The sequence below is a fragment of the Cyprinodon tularosa genome, unplaced genomic scaffold (genome assembly GCF_016077235.1).
Source record: "Cyprinodon tularosa strain WSP-4 unplaced genomic scaffold, ASM1607723v1 ctg168, whole genome shotgun sequence".
Classification (NCBI taxonomy): domain Eukaryota; kingdom Metazoa; phylum Chordata; class Actinopteri; order Cyprinodontiformes; family Cyprinodontidae; genus Cyprinodon; species Cyprinodon tularosa.
Window position 1 is genome coordinate 790,550 of NW_024038513.1, and position 19,999 is coordinate 810,548.

General features: G+C 42.8%; 1 protein-coding gene across 4 annotated transcripts; it reads left to right on the forward strand.

Annotated features, from left to right (window-relative positions):
• The first annotated feature begins 1,869 nt into the window (after positions 1 to 1,869).
• LOC119780903 (gonadotropin-releasing hormone II receptor-like) lies at positions 1,870 to 18,337 on the forward strand. 4 transcript variants are annotated; one of them, XM_038281147.1, is made up of 5 exons: positions 1,870 to 2,113; positions 5,033 to 5,558; positions 9,247 to 9,448; positions 11,505 to 11,540; positions 17,829 to 18,337. In XM_038281147.1, the coding sequence occupies exons 1-5, from the start codon at positions 1,977 to 1,979 to the stop codon at positions 18,254 to 18,256; spliced, it is 1,329 nt and encodes a 442-aa protein (XP_038137075.1). In that variant the 5' UTR covers positions 1,870 to 1,976; the 3' UTR covers positions 18,257 to 18,337. The 4 variants fall into 4 exon arrangements, with proteins under 4 accessions (XP_038137075.1, XP_038137074.1, XP_038137077.1 ...); XM_038281146.1 differs by having other exon boundaries at positions 1,871 to 2,113; positions 17,826 to 18,337; XM_038281149.1 differs by lacking the exon at positions 11,505 to 11,540 and having other exon boundaries at positions 1,871 to 2,113.
• The last annotated feature ends 1,662 nt before the right edge of the window (positions 18,338 to 19,999 follow it).

Sequence of the window (19,999 nt, forward strand, 5' to 3'; positions counted from 1 at the left end):
CTGATCCAGTCCTCTATGTGGTTCTGATCCAGACCTCTATGAGGTTCTGATCTAGACCTCTGAGGTTCTGATCTAGACCTCTGAGGTTCTGATCCAGTCCTCTATGTGGTTCTGATCCAGACCTCTATGAGGTTCTGATCTAGACCTCTGAGGTTCTGATCCAGACCTCTGAGGCTCTGATCCAGTCCTCTAGGAGGTCCCGATCCAGTCCTCTATGAGGTTCTGATCCAGACCTCTATGAGGTTCTGATCCAGTCCTCTATGTGGTTCTGATCCAGACCTCTATGAGGTTCTGATCTAGACCTCTGAGGTTCTGATCCAGTCCTCTATGTGGTTCTGATCCAGACCTCTATGAGGTTCTGATCTAGACCTCTGAGGTTCTGATCCAGACCTCTGTGGCTCTGATCCAGTCCTCTATGAGGTTCTGATCTAGACCTCTGAGGTTCTGATCCAGACCTCTATGAGGTTCTGATGCAGACCTCTATGAGGTTCTGATCTAGACCTCTGAGGTTCTGATCCAGACCTCTGAGGTTCTGATCCAGTCCTCTATGAGGTTCTGATCCAGTCCTCTATGAGGTTCTGATCTAGACCTCTGAGGTTCTGATCCAGACCTCTGAGGTTCTGATCCAGTCCTCTATGAGGTTCTGATCTAGACCTCTGAGGTTCTGATCCAGACCTCTGAGGTTCTGATCCAGTCCTCTATGAGGTTCTGATCCAGTCCTCTATGAGGTCCCGATCCAGTCCTCTATGAGGTTCTGATCTAGACCTCTGAGGTTCTGATCCAGTCCTCTATGAGGTTCTGATCCAGTCCTCTGAGGTTCTGATCCAGACCTCTGAGGTTCTGATCCAGTCCTCTATGAGGTTCTGATCTAGACCTCTGAGGTTCTGATCCAGTCCTCTGAGGTTCTGATCCAGTCCTCTATGAGGTTCTGATCTAGACCTCTGAGGTTCTGATCCAGACCTCTGAGGTTCTGATCCAGTCCTCTATGAGGTTCTGATCTAGACCTCTGAGGTTCTGATCCAGACCTCTGAGGTTCTGATCCAGTCCCCTATGAGGTCCTGATCCAGTCCTCTCTGAGGTTCTGATCCAGTCCCCTATGAGGTCCTGATCCAGTCCCCTATGAGGTCCTGATCCAGTCCTCTATGAGGTCCTGATCCAGTCCCCTATGAGGTCCTGATCCAGTCCCCTATGAGGTCCTGATCCAGTCCCCTATGAGGTCCTGATCCAGTCCTCTATGAGGTCCTGATCCAGTCCCCTATGAGGTTCTGATCCAGTCCTCTCTGAGGTTCTGATCCAGACCTCTCTGAGGTCCTGATCCAGTCCTCTCTGAGGTTCTGATCCAGACCTCTCTGAGGTTCTGATCCAGTCCTCTGAGGTTCTGATCCAGATCTCAGCAGCACTGTGTTCTGGGCTGTTTTCAGCCTGAGCTCAGATCCTGATTCAGGCTGACAGTCTGGAGGCTCCTTCCTGCTTCCTGTTCGGGACCCAGATGGTTTCTGATGTTTAATTAATTCACAGCCGACGGTGCTGAAGGTGCTGATGCAGCTGCTGCTGCGCTGCTGCACGTCATACTGCAGGAAGGAGGAGGAGGACGGATTTAGACTTCATCAATAACTCTTGACTGCTTCCCCCCTGCCTGCTGATGTCAGACTAAACGAGTTCATGAAGTTTTTTAATTTGTTTTAATGTCAGATTTGGACCAAGCAGAAAAACAGCAGATCAGATCTGAATATGCTGTAAAACAAACAGGAGGAGAAATCCAGCATTTCTGAACCTGGAGAGGAGAAACACACACACACACACACACACACACACACACACACACACACACACACACACACACACACACACACACACACACACACACACACACACACACACCAGGCAGGCAGTGAGGCTCCGCCCCCTTGCTGCAGTCTCCAGGTCTCTCTCCAGTTTTCCTCCTCAGTGTTTCAGATGGGCTGCCGCTGCTGTTGATGGTTATCCAGACCGGTTCTGGTCCCAGGTGGGGTTTTCTGCGTGTTGAAGTTCTGAGAGAACATGAGGAGGAGAGGAGGAGAACACAGGAGTGTGGCCTGTGGAGGAGGAGGACCGGTTCAGAGCTGCTGAGAAGGTAAAAACACCAACTCTTCACAATAAAAGCTCAGTATCTTCATCATCACCACACTGATGGAATTCTGCAGGCGGAGAATCGGTGGTTCTACTGACCGGCCGCACAGAATCAGTTGCTTTAGATTCTGTGTTTCCTCTCTGATGTTTCAGCACTTTATTAATTGGATCTGAGCATCAGCAGAACTTGGAACAAACTGATGGTGATTGATCCCTTAGAACCCGATGCATGGGCGGTTCTAGACAGGTACTGAAGACATAATACTCAAAGAATTCTAATGATGATCTGTGCTGGAACAGACATGGCTACTTATAGCTCCTTTGGATCTAGTTCCTTTTTTTTTCCTTCACAAATTCTGTTTTACTAATTATTGAAAAACAATAAGGTGATAGCTTCAGTGGTATTGAGATACGATCCCAGTTTCCGTCTGCTAAGTGTTTTTTTTTTTCAAAAAAAAAAAAAAAAGCTGAATTGAATTGAAGCTGAATGTATCAGTTTTTCTTGCTTTCTAAATCAGATTTCAAAGAAAACTGTAATTTTAACTTAAATTAAGTGAAAAATATATAAACTTCCTAACTTATGAATGTTTATTGACCTAATAAGACACATCATTTTAAAGTTGTAGGGAAGTCATATTTAAATGTCAAATCATTCTGGCTTAAACATGCGTGTAAATGTGCTCTTTATCAGACTATTGTCACAAAAATTAGAAAAAGTTCTATTTTAAAAAAATCCTTTCTTAAAATCTGTGTTTTTTTCATTATCTTCTGCAGGCCAGTTAGTTCTACGTCAGCCTGAACGCCTAAATTCAGCCAATCATATATCAACGGTCATCTGTCAATCAAATGTTTTCAGTCATAGCATCTTGATTCATGTGTCGCAGCTAATATACGCAACGGTTGAAATCAGAATCCTTTCCTTTCCCATTGAGTTGCGTCCCAGTGTTCACGGGGATGGACGTCTGTGTCTTCGGCAGGCGTAGAGCTAACAGAAAGCCAAACCAAGCTTCTGCCGCCCTGGCGTCCTCTTCCACAACATCTTCGTCCCCGCTTTCCTCCTCTAAATAAAAAATGGATGACAGAGGAGACTCATCCACGACCTCCGACACTAAACTCTCCTCCTCTTGCATGTTTCCGCTGTCCATAGCGTTCCTTGACAGCGTCGTTTCTAAGTCACCAATTTAGTGCTACTTGGTCCCAATGGAATTTACCATTGGGAACCTACTAGCACTAAGTTGCTAACCGGTTAGCAAGACAAACCGGCCACAACCAAACTTGCTTGCAAACCTTCCACCACAACAATCCCGCCACTTTGATTATCGACCAATCACATTCACTTTATTAACTCATGTAAAGTCGGGCACCAATAGGGAGAATTCGGAAATATAACGGTTGGAACCGCCGCTTCACTACGACTTTATTTAAACCTAATTGAATAGAAATATCACTTCATGCAGCTATATTAATGTATTTGAACACTGTAAAAAATGTAAATCTTAATAAGTCTTTCTTTCTAAAAAAATAAGTGATTTTTTTCTTGAATTGAGGAGGTAAGTGAGACACTTTGCCAATGGAACAAGATAATTTACGTTTAAAATAAGAAAAAACAATTGCATTGTCTTATTTCAAGTGAATTTTACCTAATTGTCTTATTTAAAGAGTAATAATACTCATTCCATTGGCAAATCCTCTTACATACCTACTCAAATTAAGGGTAAAGACACTTAATTTAAGACATTTTTACTTATTTCTAGATTCTTTTTGCAGTGAATCCCTTCCTCTGTTTTTTATTTCATGCTTTTCTGTGCCCCCATGAAGATAAAAATATCCGTTAATTTGGAGTAGAAACTTCAGATGTGTGAAGGGAGTTGTGATTCTGGAAGACATGGGTTTAGATGTTTAGATCCAGTTTACAGAGCCAATAAGCCTCAGTTTGCTTAAAGTTCTTTTCAGAGACATTAAGACGGCATCAGAACCAGATTTAAATTTCCAAACTGAACAAAAACCCAAAAATCCTCTAACAGAACCATTCTTTTAGATTCTGGCTCAACAGATTGGCCAGTCCCCATCATGTCTCCATCATTTCTGTCATGTCTTTATGATGTCTCAGTCACGCCATCATCATGTCCCCATCATGTCTTTATTATGTCTTCATTACGTCTCCATCTTAACCCTGAACCCCACATCCTTCATGTGTTGGCATCCTTATCAACCTGTCCTGAAGTGACAAAGCCAGTGAGATAAGGGGGCGGAGCTAGGGGCTCTGCAGTAATGGAGGTACAGGTTGCTACGGTGACATCATGAACACAGAGCCTGCAGCTAAATATAGTATCTGGCTGCTGTGTGCTGAAACCTGAGTGCTGTGTTTGAGTTCTGATCTGATTCTGGAAACAGAACAACATTAGTCCCAGTTCAAACCGGTTCCAGAGCAGCGTCAGAACCCTGAGCAGGAAATGAACCCCATTACACAGGATGAAGATGTGGGACCCCGATGTCCAGACCCGGCTTCATCACAGAAGGTGTCCTCTTCTCAGGCTGCTTTGGGATGTTTGATGGTTTAAAATCTGTCTCAGAGGAAGATCCAGGTTCTGATCCAGTAGATGACCTCTCCTCAGAAGGCCTGAGTGTGTTTCCATGGAAACCTCCCAGGTCGTCTGCAGTCTGGGAGCCTTAAATAAAACTATCTGTGATGAGACAGGAAGTGGACAAAAGGCTGTGATGGATCTTAGGCTGCAGATAAGCCCACCGGGGGACAGGTGGCCTAAAGCATCCAATCAGAGCGCAGCAGGTGATTCTGCCTCCATCAGACAAGAAGAAGAGATCAGAGCTGCAGCAGGCGGTCCAGAACCCCAGAACAGCCTGGTTCTGAGGTTCTAAAAGGTACCGGCTCAAACTGAACCAGTCTCTTTTTCTTTCCTTACAGGATGTCTGAAACGATGTCATCTCTGCCCCCCCCCAGCAGCTCTGCACCCCCGACTCCTCTCAACATCTCCCAGTACCCCCCTCTCACAAACTGGGAGCCACCCACTTTCACCCGTGCGGCTCAGTTCCGAGTCGGCGCCACTTTCCTCCTCTTCCTGTTCGCCGCCTGCAGTAACCTGGCACTGCTGACCAGCGTTTGGTGCGGCCGGGGCAGGCGGCTGTCTTCTCACCTGCGCCCGCTGATGCTGAGCCTGGCGTCGGCCGACCTGATGATGACATTCGTGGTGATGCCTCTGGACGCGGTGTGGAACATCACGGTGCAGTGGTACGGAGGCGACATTCTCTGCAAGGTGCTCTGCTTCCTGAAGCTATTCGCCATGCATGCCTCCGCCTTCATCCTGGTCGTCATCAGCCTCGACCGCCACCACGCCATCCTGCACCCCTTGGACGCTCTGAGCGCGCACCACAGGAACCGATGCATGCTCCTCTTTGCCTGGATTCTAAGCCTGCTGCTTGCATCACCACAGGTAGGCGGTTCCTACAGAACAACTGGTGCTTCTAAGGTGGTGAAACCTTCTAACTGGCTTTTTGAAAGGACAGGGAATATTTTTACCAATAAGAGTCAGTTTAGTTTCAGGAGCCAATCTACGTTTAAAAGTATAGTGGAGGATTTTTTTCATTTTTTTAAGACTCACCCTCTGCACTTTAAATAATAATAGACATGCACAACCCTGCACTCGCACCAGTGAGGGAACGCCTCTTAAACACGTGCAAGAGCATACACCACCACATTTCTTCTCGTGCACGCTCTGTTTGAAAGTTGCTGTTCTCATATCTCATATGTTTGCTGCGTCCGAATGTTCGCCCTAACCCCTAAATTCCTCCATCACTATATAGAGCGGGGACTATGTAGTGAACTTTAAAATGAACTAAGTTAACTGACCGTCGGTCACGTAACTCCTCCTGCACTGCGTGGTGCATGCGCCGTCTTTGTTATTAGTCGTCGCTTCCGAGTAGCGGCGGCTTATAGGGCAGATTATTCTTCTGTTACCGCACACATCAAATGTCGCTTGGATCTGGTCGCGAACCAGTTTTGCTGGTATGCTTCTGCACCGTCGGTCTGGAATTTCTTGGGACGCACACTTGTTTCCCGAGAACTGCGGCGGCGCCGGCGCGGGAGTGTTTATCTTCCAAAACAACAATGGCGCATCTGCAAGGTATCACGGTCACGGAGATGGATCTAGAGTTGCTAGACATCCAACAGGATATATTTATTTATATAATTTGTCTGAGGCATCGTACAAGTTCCGCACCTCCTCGATGAACCTTTCGACGTAGTTGTCCGTTGTTCCTCGGTTTTTAAAAATGGCGCGCCCCGCCACCGGATCGTGAAAGACGACCACAGAGACAGCCGGAAAGGCATACCAAAGACCAATAACAGCTGCCTTTTGTCTGCGCACTTCCGCTTGAGGTCTGCGCAGGTTTGCGACCGTCCGTCGCGTAGTCAGGTTTTTTTTGGAGGTTCGCGACGACGGTCGCAGAACCTCTGCATGGGGGGCGTGGTCACGCACAGAGACAGATTTGACAGTTGCAGAGACTATGCGTCACAGCGGGCCCCTGTGAGAGCAAATCCCATAATGCCTTGCGAAGAGAACTCTCCCCGCAAAGCATTGTGGGATATATCTGCCTCCTCTGAGGCTTTTCTTTTTGTCACTATCTGATCCATCCCTGAAGCACGATCCATCCTGCGCATTCGCGAACAGAATAATAAGATCCGGGTCGCCAAAAACTATTTAACTATACTCAAAAAATACTTATTTATATACTTAAAACATTAAAGAATGCTAAACTACATCGCATAGAAAATATTGCAGACTTTTCTGGAAGTTGTATTGCATAATCACGTCCATCATCAGCTATTTTTTTGTTTTTAGAAAAGGAACCCCACGCCTGAAAAAGACAAAAGAATTTAAAAAGTAGGCAAAACGAAGTTATTCCTTTTGTCTTACAACCCTCGGCCATTTTCTAAGAACCGCAGTGAGAAAGGTGAGCTTCAATGACTGTCTGAAACCGTAGCTCACCACAGATATACGCCTGAATGTCCGAATGCACAGGAAAATATAGCTAACAGGACGAGCAGGTAGGACGGCCTTACGTAAACATATCACTAGAATGATTGACATTTAGGAGAACCACTTATTGAGATGATCCAGATGATCCAGAAATAAAATCCTCCTCTTTAATGTCCTACTAAGCTCCTCTTGCAGCCTCTCAGTCTCACCTGGTCATTAACTGATCTAATTAGAGCTGAGAGCGTATAGAGAGAAATTTGTTCCGATATTTGTGAAAGTGAAGAAAATGTGTTTAAAAACATGGAACACTGAAAAACTTGAAAAAAACGATTTTAAAGAGTAATTTATCATGTGTATACAAATGTTCAACCAATATTTCTACAGTTTTCTATCTTAATTTTTCTATTTTTTCAAATTTAAACTTTTCAGATTTTTTTCCCCAGTTCTTTTAGATATAATTTTTTTTCTTCTGGAGATTGTTTTTTATGCTTGGCATTCTTCTCAAATCCTGTAGATTTTACGCTTTACTTTTCTGGGTGGTCTGTGTGCGGACCAATAGAAACGCTGCTGCATCGGAAAATCTAGAGGGTAAAATATGAAAAATTAGATTTTAATACAGCGTCATTCATAAAACTCAATCTCTATAAAAAAAAGTAGAACTAAAATCTTAAAGAATCTTTGAAAAAAATAGAATTTGAATAAAACATGAAAAAAAAACTAATCAGATAAAAAATTAAATAGAAAAAATACAGTCAGGAAAAAATTTTCTCTAAAAAAATTGGATTGGAAAAATAGAAAATAGAATTCTTAAAAATAAACATTTGGAAATAAATAAATTGTGCAAAAAAATACATAAACTCAATAAACTCAGTCTCTAAAAAAAAAGTAGAACTAAAATCTTAAAAAATCTTTGAAAAAAATAGAATTTGAATAAAACATGAAAAAAAAACTAATCAGAAAAAAAATTTAATAGAAAAAAATACAGTTGGGAAAAAAATGTTTTCTAAAAAAAAAAACACAAAAAAATTGAATTGGAAAAATAGAAAATAGAATCCTTAAAAATAAACATTTGGAAATAAATAAATTGTGGAAAAAAATACATAAACTCAATAAACTCAGTCTCTAAAAAAAAAGTAGAACTAAAATCTTAAAAAATGTTTGAAAAAAATAGAATTTGAATAAAACATGAAAAAAAAAAAACTAATCAGAAAAAAAATTAAATAGAAAAAAATACAGTTGGGGAAAAAAATGTTTTGTAAAAAAAAAACACAAAAAAATTGAATTGGAAAAATAGAAAATAGAATCCTTAAAAATAAACATTTGGAAATAAATAAATTGTGGAAAAAAATACATAAACTCAATAAACTCAGTCTCTAAAAAAAAAAAGTAGAACTAAAATCTTAAAAAATCTTTGAAAAAAATAGAATTTGAATAAAACATGAAAAAAAAACTAATCAGAAAAAAAATTAAATAGAAAAAATACAGTCTAGAAAAAATGTTTTCTAAAAAAAAACACAAAAAAATTGAATTAGAAAAATAGAAAATAGAATCCTTAAAAATAAACATTTGGAAATAAAAAATATTGGTTGAACTTTTGCATACGCATTATAATAAATATTATTTGAAACGTATACATTTCCGGTATAAATTTCTCTCTATAAAGAAGGTCCAGGAGACAGGATGCTCACCGGCAGGCTGACTGATCTCTGCAGAAGAGAAACCAGCTCTGATCCTGCACCCTGAGTTTGTCTGATAGACGACGAAAAAGGTTGAAGGACGAGTTGAAGGTTAAGGCGAAGGGTGGGACATGTTGCCACGGCTACACATGAATATAATATGAGCCGGTCACGTGATCACGTTTCCTGTCAGAGATCCCTTCGAGGAACAGCAGCTACAGTCCCAGAGATCCTGCTGCTGGTCTCAGATCCAGTTAATCAAGGTGAAAGTTCCTGCAGTAAATCCTTGCAGGAATGTTCTCCTCTCAGATGGAGGATTAAGTCCAGGGCAACCTCCTGCTAATAGGTCCAGCCGGCTGCTCGGCTTGGTTTCTGTTAGAAAAGAGCCTGAAACAGAGGAGTTAGCAGTCAGGATGCAGACCCACCCCCCCACACTCTAACAAACACAGACTATGTTTCTCCTGCAGCTTTTCCTCTTCAGAAGCATCAGGATGGACTCAGCAAACTTCACTCAGTGTGTTTCTCACGGCAGCTTCAGCCACCGCTGGCAGGAAACGGTTTACAACATGTTTCACTTCATCACGCTGTATGTAATCCCTCTGCTGATGATGAGCTGCTGCTACTGCCGCATCCTGCTGCACATCAACCAGCAACACCTGCAGGACAAAGGTACCTGTAAGACACAATACACACCTGCAACCCTCCTGTCACTATGATGGAGCATTAGGGCCAGGCTAGAGAACATTACATTTTCTCCTATTTCGAGAATACAGTCATAGCAAGTCTCGTACTTATACGACTTTATTCTCGTAATAGAAGAAAAAAGAATCTCTAATACTAATACTCCGTCGTATGTTGTTGCACATCGTAAAACATTTGTTGCACAGTTGTAGGGTTGAAGCAGTTGGATTGATTTCTTATAAAGTCATAAATTCAATAAATCTACATCTTGAGCACGGCGGTGGAGATGGTAGCACTGTTGCCTGGCAACCCTTATATACTACATAAAAAGAGATGTAGGTTATTTTTTTTTTAATCAATCATAAAGGGGGAATATCAATGGTGTTAAAAATGTCAACGCTCTGGTCTGTGATAGAGCTGAGAAACGGCTTCTTCTCAGGGTTACGTTCCTTAGATTCAAAATAAATAAAAAAAAAATAATAAAAAAATAAAAAACGATTTAAGGGAGCAACATGGAGGTTCCAGATTTCCTTCTGGACGGGTAAATTAATTATTTCCAGATGCTAATTAGAATATCGCTGGCAAACAGTATGGAGCAGAATGAATCCATCTCCAGGCTCCGCATGGTCCCTTCAGACCAAAAACGTTTTGAGCATCAAAAAGTGCAAAAGTAAGACCCTCTGTGTGTTTGATGCTCTGGAGGACGCCCAGAGCATGACGCTCTGAGCGTAGAGCCGCTCTGTTCTTCTCACTTATGATTGAATTTAGTTAAATCATTTTTACTTACATCGTGCCAATTCACAACATGTTGTCTCAGCTCGACTCACACAGACAATTGAACCAGATAATAGAGTAAGATTGGTTAAATGTAAGGTAAGGTAAGGTAAGGTAAGGTAAGTCCTTGACTTGCAGGAAAATCTCCTGCTGGATGAGAAAATATCCAAATAATTCATGCAAGATTAGGTACCATTGAAATATAACAAACTAATGTAGAACATAAGGTTCAAATGCATCATTAGATCCAGGGAGGGATTTACCATTAGGCAATACAAGGCAGGTCTAGGGCCCAATAAAACTCTGTTTACATGTATAACTGATACAACTATTCCTTATTTGTGCACATTAATTATGTTTTTGTCCTTTCACTTAAATGACGCTGATAATATTAAGTGTGTCTCAGCCCCCCCTTCAGTGTCCACCATATTGGATCAGTCCATTTGCTGCACATGTTCAGAAAGGTCCAAACAGACAGCAGCAAACCATTTGAAAACAAACCATGCAAAGAGCAGTGTTGCCAACTTAGCGCTTTAGTCGCTATATTTAGCCACTTTTCAGACCCCTCTAGCACTTTGATTTCTAAAAAGCTCCTAGCGCCAAATCTAGAGACTTTTTTCTGCTACTGGAGACTTTGGAGACAACATCTAAAAGCAGCGAACTCTGCTCTCCAGAGCGAGTAGATTGGTAACCCCGCCTCCTGCTCTCCTCTATCTTGTCTGCTGTCATGATTCATGCAGCTATTATTTCATCCAAATGAAAAATGGAGAACAGATAAGCAGATCATGGCTTGTCTACAGTGAAAAGAAGGACTGGGTTATTTACTTTGGCCGTTTTGGAAACACAGGAAGGAGCAATCAGCTAAGTGAGCTTAGTGCTTGGAAAAAATCTTTCATTCCTTTAGAGACAGCATGAAAAGTCAGCTGAGTACAAAACATAGAGAGGAAAACAAGAAGAAAAGGGACAAGAAGAGAGGGACACAACCTAGAACAGATAATGGATGTCTATTCTATTAACATTGTGCATCATTTCATGGGCATTACGCTGCAGCGTTATGCATAAGTTAGGCTGTCATTGGACATAAATTCATTATGAATTCTCTATGCTCCCAAAATTGAAAAAAATACATAGAAAGTTCAGCGTTTTAGGAGATTCTGGGATGTCGGGCATACGCTGGATAAATCAGCAAGGTGTAACACGACCCTAAGGCTACAAACCTGACTACGAAACACCTTCACCAGAGATTGATTCCGCTTCCCTTTACCTCCAGTTTACAGTGCGTCCGGCGTCCCTCTCCTCCGGTCCGGTAAGTAGTGGTGGACGGATCGATCCAAAATATATCGATACCAAGTTGGTATCAGTATCGGATCAACGCTACTGTGGTGAGATCGAAACTTTAGTTTCAGATTCACTGTTGTTATAGAATGCAGCAGCCAGGTCACCGCCGCCGTACTCACTGCTCTTCGGCTCCCCCCTCCCACCCATGTTTATATCCGTTCAGCACACGGGGACAAGCCCCTTATTTTATAATTGTTCCATTTTTGTTTTTTGTTTTAGAAACCCTTAGAACAGGTAGACTCAATTCGTTTTAATTAATTTTTTTATAGCCTCAATCAACAACATGTCATCTTGTAGCACTTTACAGAGACGAAGCAACGAATCAACCAGTCAGATTAGACATGCAGCATGAAAACAAACAAGTCAGAAGTGCACTTGTTTGCAGTTTAGTAAATATATTTGCTTCCTCCACCCAGAATTTGACAACCTCACTCTGCAAAGTCCAGTGCTGCTTATTTTCCTAAACCTTTTATGATTTTTATTGCACGTGTTTATAAATTCTGCTGCGTGTGTTTTTGTCTGTGTGTTTGAGCATGTTTTCAAGCATCTTTGAGCATGTTTTTGACATTTTGTACCGCGATTTACGTGTTTTTCCACATTTTCTTTTCCTTTTCATTTCCTTTTTTTGTGTTATTTGAAGGAAAAGTCCGGTCAGCGAGGAATAATCAATGGATCGTTATCTATGCCTAAAACTAATACGTTTGCGTTGATTTAAGAAATTTAACGTTAAATCAGTAAAAAAAAAAATGACTGAGTCTGGGAGCGGCCATTTTTGCCCAAATATAGTAGCCCCTCCCTCCTGCCATCTTCCAGCAGTGACGTCACGGTGCGGTAAGCCTAGCGCCATTCTCCCCGCTTTACAAGCTAAATCAATGGGAACTACTAGACACATCTGCAATCAACAACAATTATTGAAGATTTCCAGAGGACTTCACCATTGAAATTCACCAGAGCTATAGTGAAATTGACAATGCCCACGTGCATGGCAGCTGGATGCTGGAATACATCGGGTAAAAGGGAAAAATAAAGAGTTATTCCACCTTTCTGATTCCTGATCCTCCACGGACGGGTTGGTTGTTGGATCGCCAACTTGAAGAGGGAGGATTTGCCATCGAACTTCTGGCCAGAGAAAAAACCCGTAATATGTAGCCAACATTTGGAAGAAGAATGTTTTCAAGATGACTTGGATAATAGCGCGTTGTGACAATTGTTGTGTAATAATTTCATATTTAAAGTACTTTCAGAAGTTTGTATTCTGAATGTAACCAGACTTTTCCTTTAATTAGGGTTGCCACATTTTAAAAATAAAAAAGAGGGACACTCCTTGCTCGAGTTATCCAAACTATCTAAAATCCTTCATTAGCAATGGACAGTTTGTTGGTGCATATAAACTATTAACCAACCAAAGGCTAAATTATAGTAAACCGCCATATGTATGATTTGAATACTATAGTGAGATGCTGTATGATGTACCACATGGCAGTAGGTTTGCCCCTAATGTTGGTTTGTTTGTGTGCAATAAAAAGCTTTTAAACTATTTACTTACTACTAAATAATATATTTGTTTAATGCTGAAGCAGGAGCTCTATCAGATCTAAAGAACAAGCAGGAAGCTGATCTGCATTCTCTATGACGTCAAACTTTGTTTATAACTCTTTTCTTTTTTTTAAATCATCCTTTATACTGATTATTTAAAAAAATATATAAAATACACAGGCAGTTTGTGAGCAGGATTTACATTTTAAATAGACATTCATATCAGATAATACAAAATATTAAAGGAACTAGAGGCAGGAGGAGGAAATGAGTCACGACTGAAACTGCAGGTGACTGCAGCCAAGCTGGCACAGCAGAAACGCCTCACAGACGGGGTGCGTTCACAGTACTGCACTGGTGATGCTGCAGCTCTGTTCACTACAACACCAATGCACATATTTTCGGAAAGACGAGCACCATGTCTGTCAGGGTTTGGTTGAGGTTTGAGGACCCAAATGCAGACGCAGAGAGGCTGAGGAGATTTCTTGCAGTTTAATGGGGAAAAAACGGTAAACAAAGGCAGGAATCCAAAAAAAACCAACTAATAATGTAAACCAACCAGAACCATGGAGACATCAGGGGAAAATAATCACGAGGAGCCAGGGAGAGACGAGGTAGGAAGAAAACAGCATTGAGAACCAGCAACGACAAGGAATCAACCAAGAGTGACAGCAGAGGGAGAGTATAAATAGCTGACTGAGACAAAGGCAGGGCTAACGAGCGGATAAGGAGCAGGTGTGAGCGGTTACGGAGCAGGTGTGAGCGGATAAGGAGCAGGTGTGAGCGGATAAGGAGCAGGTGTGAGCGGGTAAGGAGCAGGTGTGAGCGGATAAGGAGCAGGTGTGAGCGGTTACGGAGCAGGTGTGAGCGGATAAGGAGCAGGTGTGAGCGGTTACGGAGCAGGTGTGAGCGGATAAGGAGCAGGTGTGAGCGGTTACGGAGCAGGTGTGAGCGGATAAGGAGCAGGTGTGAGCGGTTACGGAGCAGGTGTGAGCGGATAAGGAGCAGATGTGAGCGGATAAGGAGCAGGTGTGAGCGGATAAGGAGCAGGTGTGAGCGGGTAAGGAGCAGGTGTGAGCGGATAAGGAGCAGGTGTGAGCGGTTACGGAGCAGGTGTGAGCGGATAAGGAGCAGGTGTGAGCGGTTACGGAGCAGGTGTGAGCGGATAAGGAGCAGATGTGAGCGGATAAGGAGCAGGTGTGAGCGGATAAGGAGCAGGTGTGAGCGGGTAAGGAGCAGGTGTGAGCGGATAAGGAGCAGGTGTGAGCGGTTACGGAGCAGGTTGTGAGTGGATAAGGAGCAGGTGTGAGCGGTTACGGAGCAGGTGTGAGCGGATAAGGAGCAGGTGTGAGCGGATAAGGAGCAGGTGTGAGCGGATAAGGAGCAGGTGTGAGCGGATAAGGAGCAGGTGTGAGCGGATAAGGAGCAGGTGTGAGCGGATAAGGAGCAGGTGTGTGAGCGGATAAGGAGCAGGTGTGAGCGGATAAGGAGCAGGTGTGAGCGGGTAAGGAGCAGGTGTGAGCGGATAAGGAGCAGGTGTGAGCGGATAAGGAGCAGGTGTGAGCGGATAAGGAGCAGGTGTGAGCGGATAAGGAGCAGGTGTGAGCGGATAAGGAGCAGGTGTGAGCGGATAAGGAGCAGGTTGTGAGCGGTTACGGAGCAGGTGTGAGCGGATAAGGAGCAGGTGTGAGCGGGTTACGGAGCAGGTGTGAGCGGATAAGGAGCAGGTGTGAGCGGATAAGGAGCAGGTGAGCGGGTAAGGAGCAAGGTGTGAGCGGATAAGGAGCAGGTGTGAGCGGGTAAGGAGCAGGTGTGAGCGGATAAGGAGCAGGTGTGAGCGGTTACGGAGCAGGTGTGAGCGGATAAGGAGCAGGTGTGAGCGGTTACGGAGCAGGTGTGAGCGGATAAGGAGCAGATGTGAGCGGATAAGGAGCAGGTGTGAGCGGATAAGGAGCAGGTGTGAGCGGGTAAGGAGCAGGTGTGAGCGGATAAGGAGCAGGTGTGAGCGGTTACGGAGCAGGTTGTGAGTGGATAAGGAGCAGGTGTGAGCGGTTACGGAGCAGGTGTGAGCGGATAAGGAGCAGGTGTGAGCGGATAAGGAGCAGGTGTGAGCGGATAAGGAGCAGGTGTGAGCGGATAAGGAGCAGGTGTGAGCGGATAAGGAGCAGGTGTGAGCGGATAAGGAGCAGGTGTGAGCGGATAAGGAGCAGGTGTGAGCGGATAAGGAGCAGGTGTGAGCGGGTAAGGAGCAGGTGTGAGCGGATAAGGAGCAGGTGTGAGCGGTTACGGAGCAGGTGTGAGCGGAGACAATGAGGAAGCCAAGGGGTAGTGATGGTGAGATGAAGCCTCATGAGGCATTGAACCGTTTGACCAAATTGCTTCAACGATCCCCACAGTTCGAGGCTTCATGTGAACATGTCACCACCTACTGGTGGACTGCAGAACTACAGTTAGTATTAAAATCTGTGATGAGTTTTTTTAAGTTCCCTTGAAATTATTAATGGTTGGTGTGTATGATAAAAATTTTTGTAAGTTTTTTTTAAGTGTAAAATTTCTTAGAACAATCATTTAAGGTGCACTGTTTTTCTGCAATTTTAGTGAAATAAACTCAAGCAGACAGTGAAAGCGTTTCTGCAAATTGGGCCATGATGAGGAAAATGAAAGGTGTTAGTTGTTTTTATTCAAACATGATAGTTTTTCCACGTTTTTTGGTTTTAATCAGGTTGGAAGTTGTGTTCAACCAATCTTTTGACTAAACCGACCTAATTTACCCAATCTATATTTTTACTCAGGCAAAACAATGCAAATTAGTCTCATCAGCCAAAATAATTAAGTTTAATTGCAACTTTCAAAAGTCAAAGACAGGTCTTGAACCATCATCCTCTAGAGTGAGAACCTGTCTCATACAGATGACGCCACCTGTATAGATAACCATATTAGGGAGGAAAATACTAATTAATAGTGACGTGTTAACATTTACTTTTTCCGGTGGTTCCCTTAGATTTGATCATTACATTGTTTATTCTAACCAAATTAGTTTTAACCAACTAGATTGGTTGTTTTTCCAACACATGGTCACATGGTATCACCGTAGCGAGGCCTCGGACGTCATCAATTTTGGCCCCTCCCCTAAATGAATCACGCCTGGACACGCGCTTCGGGGAAACGCCCCCTCCATTACTCGACACACGCCTCGAAGCCTCGGCTCATCTCATAACATCACTACCAAAGGGAAAGGAACACACAAGAGGGCATAGAGGACGACAACGGAAAAACATGAGAACTAACATAGATCTAGAAACTACAACAAAATAGGAATTAAACCAACAAAATAGAAAACAAGGAGCAAAGTAAAGTACAACAGAACCAAGACCATGACAATGTCAGGCAATAAGGTGACTAATGTTTATTAAATCTAACGTTCATGATGCCTTCCATTTACTTTTTATTCCAGCCAAATGTAGTAAAGCAAAATCAACTGCTAACATTGAGACAATTACTGGGCTTTAGTTATGAAAACCTTTTGATTTAACATTAAACGCATACATAGCTTCACTGGATTTACCTGTTGTAGAATAAAACGTGAAAATATCTGAACACCCATAACACAAAAGGTGAAGCAATTTTAGCTGTTGTAAAATCCATAAGAGTTTTTTTGTCTGAACGTTGTGTTACTCACCTGCTTTTATTGCTTGGTCTGTGCTTGCTTTGTGGATCTCCCCTGGCCTTCGCACCGCAGCGGATTGGGGGGTTCATTTTGCACTTGGTGCATAAAATTCATCTGTGCGTTAGGTTATTATGTTCATCTTTTTGCACGTTTTTGGATGTATATTTAACCTGTGTTTTTTGGACAAGTGTGGGTCTTTTTATACAGGCTTGGTCTTCTCTATGTGCACTTTTTTCCCCATCTTTTTGTGACCTTTTTGCGCCAGCTGTCTGGTCTTGAAATAACCTGACTCCACCAGATTTGCTCCACATATCCATCTGGAAACCTTCCGTTGAAGTAATTTTGGAAAGGGGCGAAAATACTGGTTAGCTGATTGGCCTATGTTGGTGATAGACGGGCCAAATAAGCATATGACGTACTAACAGAGCGACTGTGAAAACACAACCACAAGCCAGGCTACTCTTGCCGAAACCAGTCGGGAGAAGAGCAAATACATCTTTTCCTCTGAGAAAAGCCTCCAGAGCAGTGTTCTGCTCTTCCTTCAGTGAAGAAATACTCTGTAATTCCGATAAAACTTGCTCGATAGCCACGCTAACGCTAGTTTCATCGGCTGAAGCCGCCATGTTCTTTAGACTGAACTGTCGCGCTTCTCGTTGCGTCACTCCTCAACCCGCCTCAAAGCCAACGCTGATTGGACGTTCGTTTGGGAACGGCTCCAAATTTTCTTCAACGGAGAGTCTCCAGACTGATCTGCGAGTGGAACCCTGAAAGCTCGCGAGATCAGGATGGTCTCACGAGGCTAGTCTTGAAAGCTCAAACGGTTTAATAAATCTGGTCCTGAGAGAGAAAGGGAGGGTCTCAGAGAACCTCTCAGCTCAGCCAGGTGGAACTGTGTGGACACCTGGTGTGGACCGGATGCGGGGTGGGTCACCTTATGGTTCCAGTGCCACTGCCTGAAACAAACCTCTGATACAACCTAACAAATTGCAGAACACTTGACATATGAACATATCCCAACAGAATATCCTGACGTAACTGTCCCTCTCTCAGCAGGTGAGTCACACCTGCGTCGCAGCGGCACCGACATCATCCCGAAGGCCCGGATGAAGACTCTAAAGATGACGGTGGTCATTGTGCTGTCCTTTGTTGTGTGCTGGACTCCTTACTACCTGCTGGGTATCTGGTACTGGTTCCAGCCCGACATGCTGCGAGTAACGCCGGAGTACGTTCACCACGCCCTGTTCGTGTTCGGGAACCTGAACACCTGTTGCGATCCAGTCATCTATGGCTTCTACACGCCATCTTTCCGAGCCGACCTGGCTGCCTTCTGTCGGCGGACGAAGAGCGATGCCTCGCCGCAGTCTATGGACCGACTATCTGCCAGGCAGAGTCCTCACAGCGGCGAGGAGGATGAGCAGCTCGGCCGCGCCCAAAAGGCACCGTCAGACGGATCAATGAAGGCGCAGAAGGGCACTGAATAACTTTTTCTTCATTTTTCTGCTTTCATGGTTTTTATTTCTTTGTGTTTGGAAGTTTTGACTCAATAAAAAACATCTATCTGATCCTTCTGATTGGTCCTTGAACTGAACCCCATTTAATCAGAGTTTAATTCATAGTGTCCCTGGGCTCTTAGGACTCTGATGTTTTATGATCTCCAGACAATAAATTTACAATGTTTGAAGTTGACTCCAGGGGTTCGTTTCATGAAGCAGGTTTACTGAAAAATCTACGTTTTCTAAACCTCAAATAAGGGAAACTCAGAGTTTTCCTTTTCCTAAAGAGAATTTACTCAACCTCCGCGTCTGTTACCATAGTAACATTCTCCTCAGAGCTAAACTGATCTGCAGGTTTTCTTCAGTAAACTCGAAGTGTCTCTGCTCTCCCTAAAGCCAATCACATCATTTTATTTCCTGATTTAGTTTGATTTTTGTCTTAGTTTTGGGCTTAGAAAAATAATTCACTAGGTCCATTAGACACATTAGAATTAATAAACAAACATTGCATGTCCGGATCTTATATAAAAAAAGATCAATAATTAAATATTTATAGGGAGAGGATTCTACAACTCAGATGAGAGGCTATGAAATGTATATGTTTTTGGTTTGGTTTGGTTTATTTTTACAGTACATGAAGAAGGTCTGAAATTACTTTCAGTTTACTCATAAATAGATCAATCAATTCAGCGAGGGGCTAAGGAATTACCTTAGGGTTAGGATTAGGATTTAATCCGTGATAGTGATCTACTGAGCCTACTGGCACAATCTGAAGCCATTCTATGGGACTGATTACCTCTAATAACGAACATTTATTGGGACAATAACATCTGAAGTGGCTGCAAACAGCCACTTAGTATTTCCTGTGTCATGGAAGACAGAATGAACATGAGGAGGAACCCCATGAGATGATAAACAGGTTCCATATATTAGAACAAATTTTGTATTCTTCATCACCTGCGGACAGGTGATTTCATCTAAGTAGATACATTATTCCACTACTATTCAAAAAAATAAACTAGTTTCACTCCGTAACGTTATAGTGGTTTAAACTGGCTGGCCATTTTGATATTTATTAGTTGAATTAATACGCATGTGTGATATCTGAAATAGATTATTATTTCTATTCTTCCTCTTGCCCATATATGGAAGATGATGTTACAGAGCACAGCTGGTTTGTTAGCGAGACTTACATATGAATCAACACCTGTGTGTTCATACACGGGGTTAGTCGTAGACTTATATGGCATCATTGTGCAGAATTACATTTCTCAGGATTATGCAGCCACTTTTGGACTGCACCACCTTTAGGGCTCATTTACAATAATTTTCTGAAAATAAGACCATTCTTTGAAACTGATGTGCAAATTCATAATAGCCCACCATAGGAGTAAAATACATTTATGACAAGAATGTGAAAATGTTGCATGAAGCCCGATTTTATATATTGAGAATGTTGTGATCTGCAGCTAACGCTGGTTAAATTGGAACGACTTGAATGGACGGGTTTTAGAGAAAATGAAGAAAGACTTCAGTCTGTTTTCTAAATGAATCATTTTTATTTGGTGTCTAAACAGTAGAAAGAAGAACAAATGTCTGTTCTCCAACAGGAAGAAAAACATTCAAACATTACAGAGGAAATACATGAAAGATAAAAATCTTTTCAACAAACGGAACCTTTTCTCGAGAGATGCTTAAATTCTAGTTCTGTTGTGTGGACTTTCAGGAAGC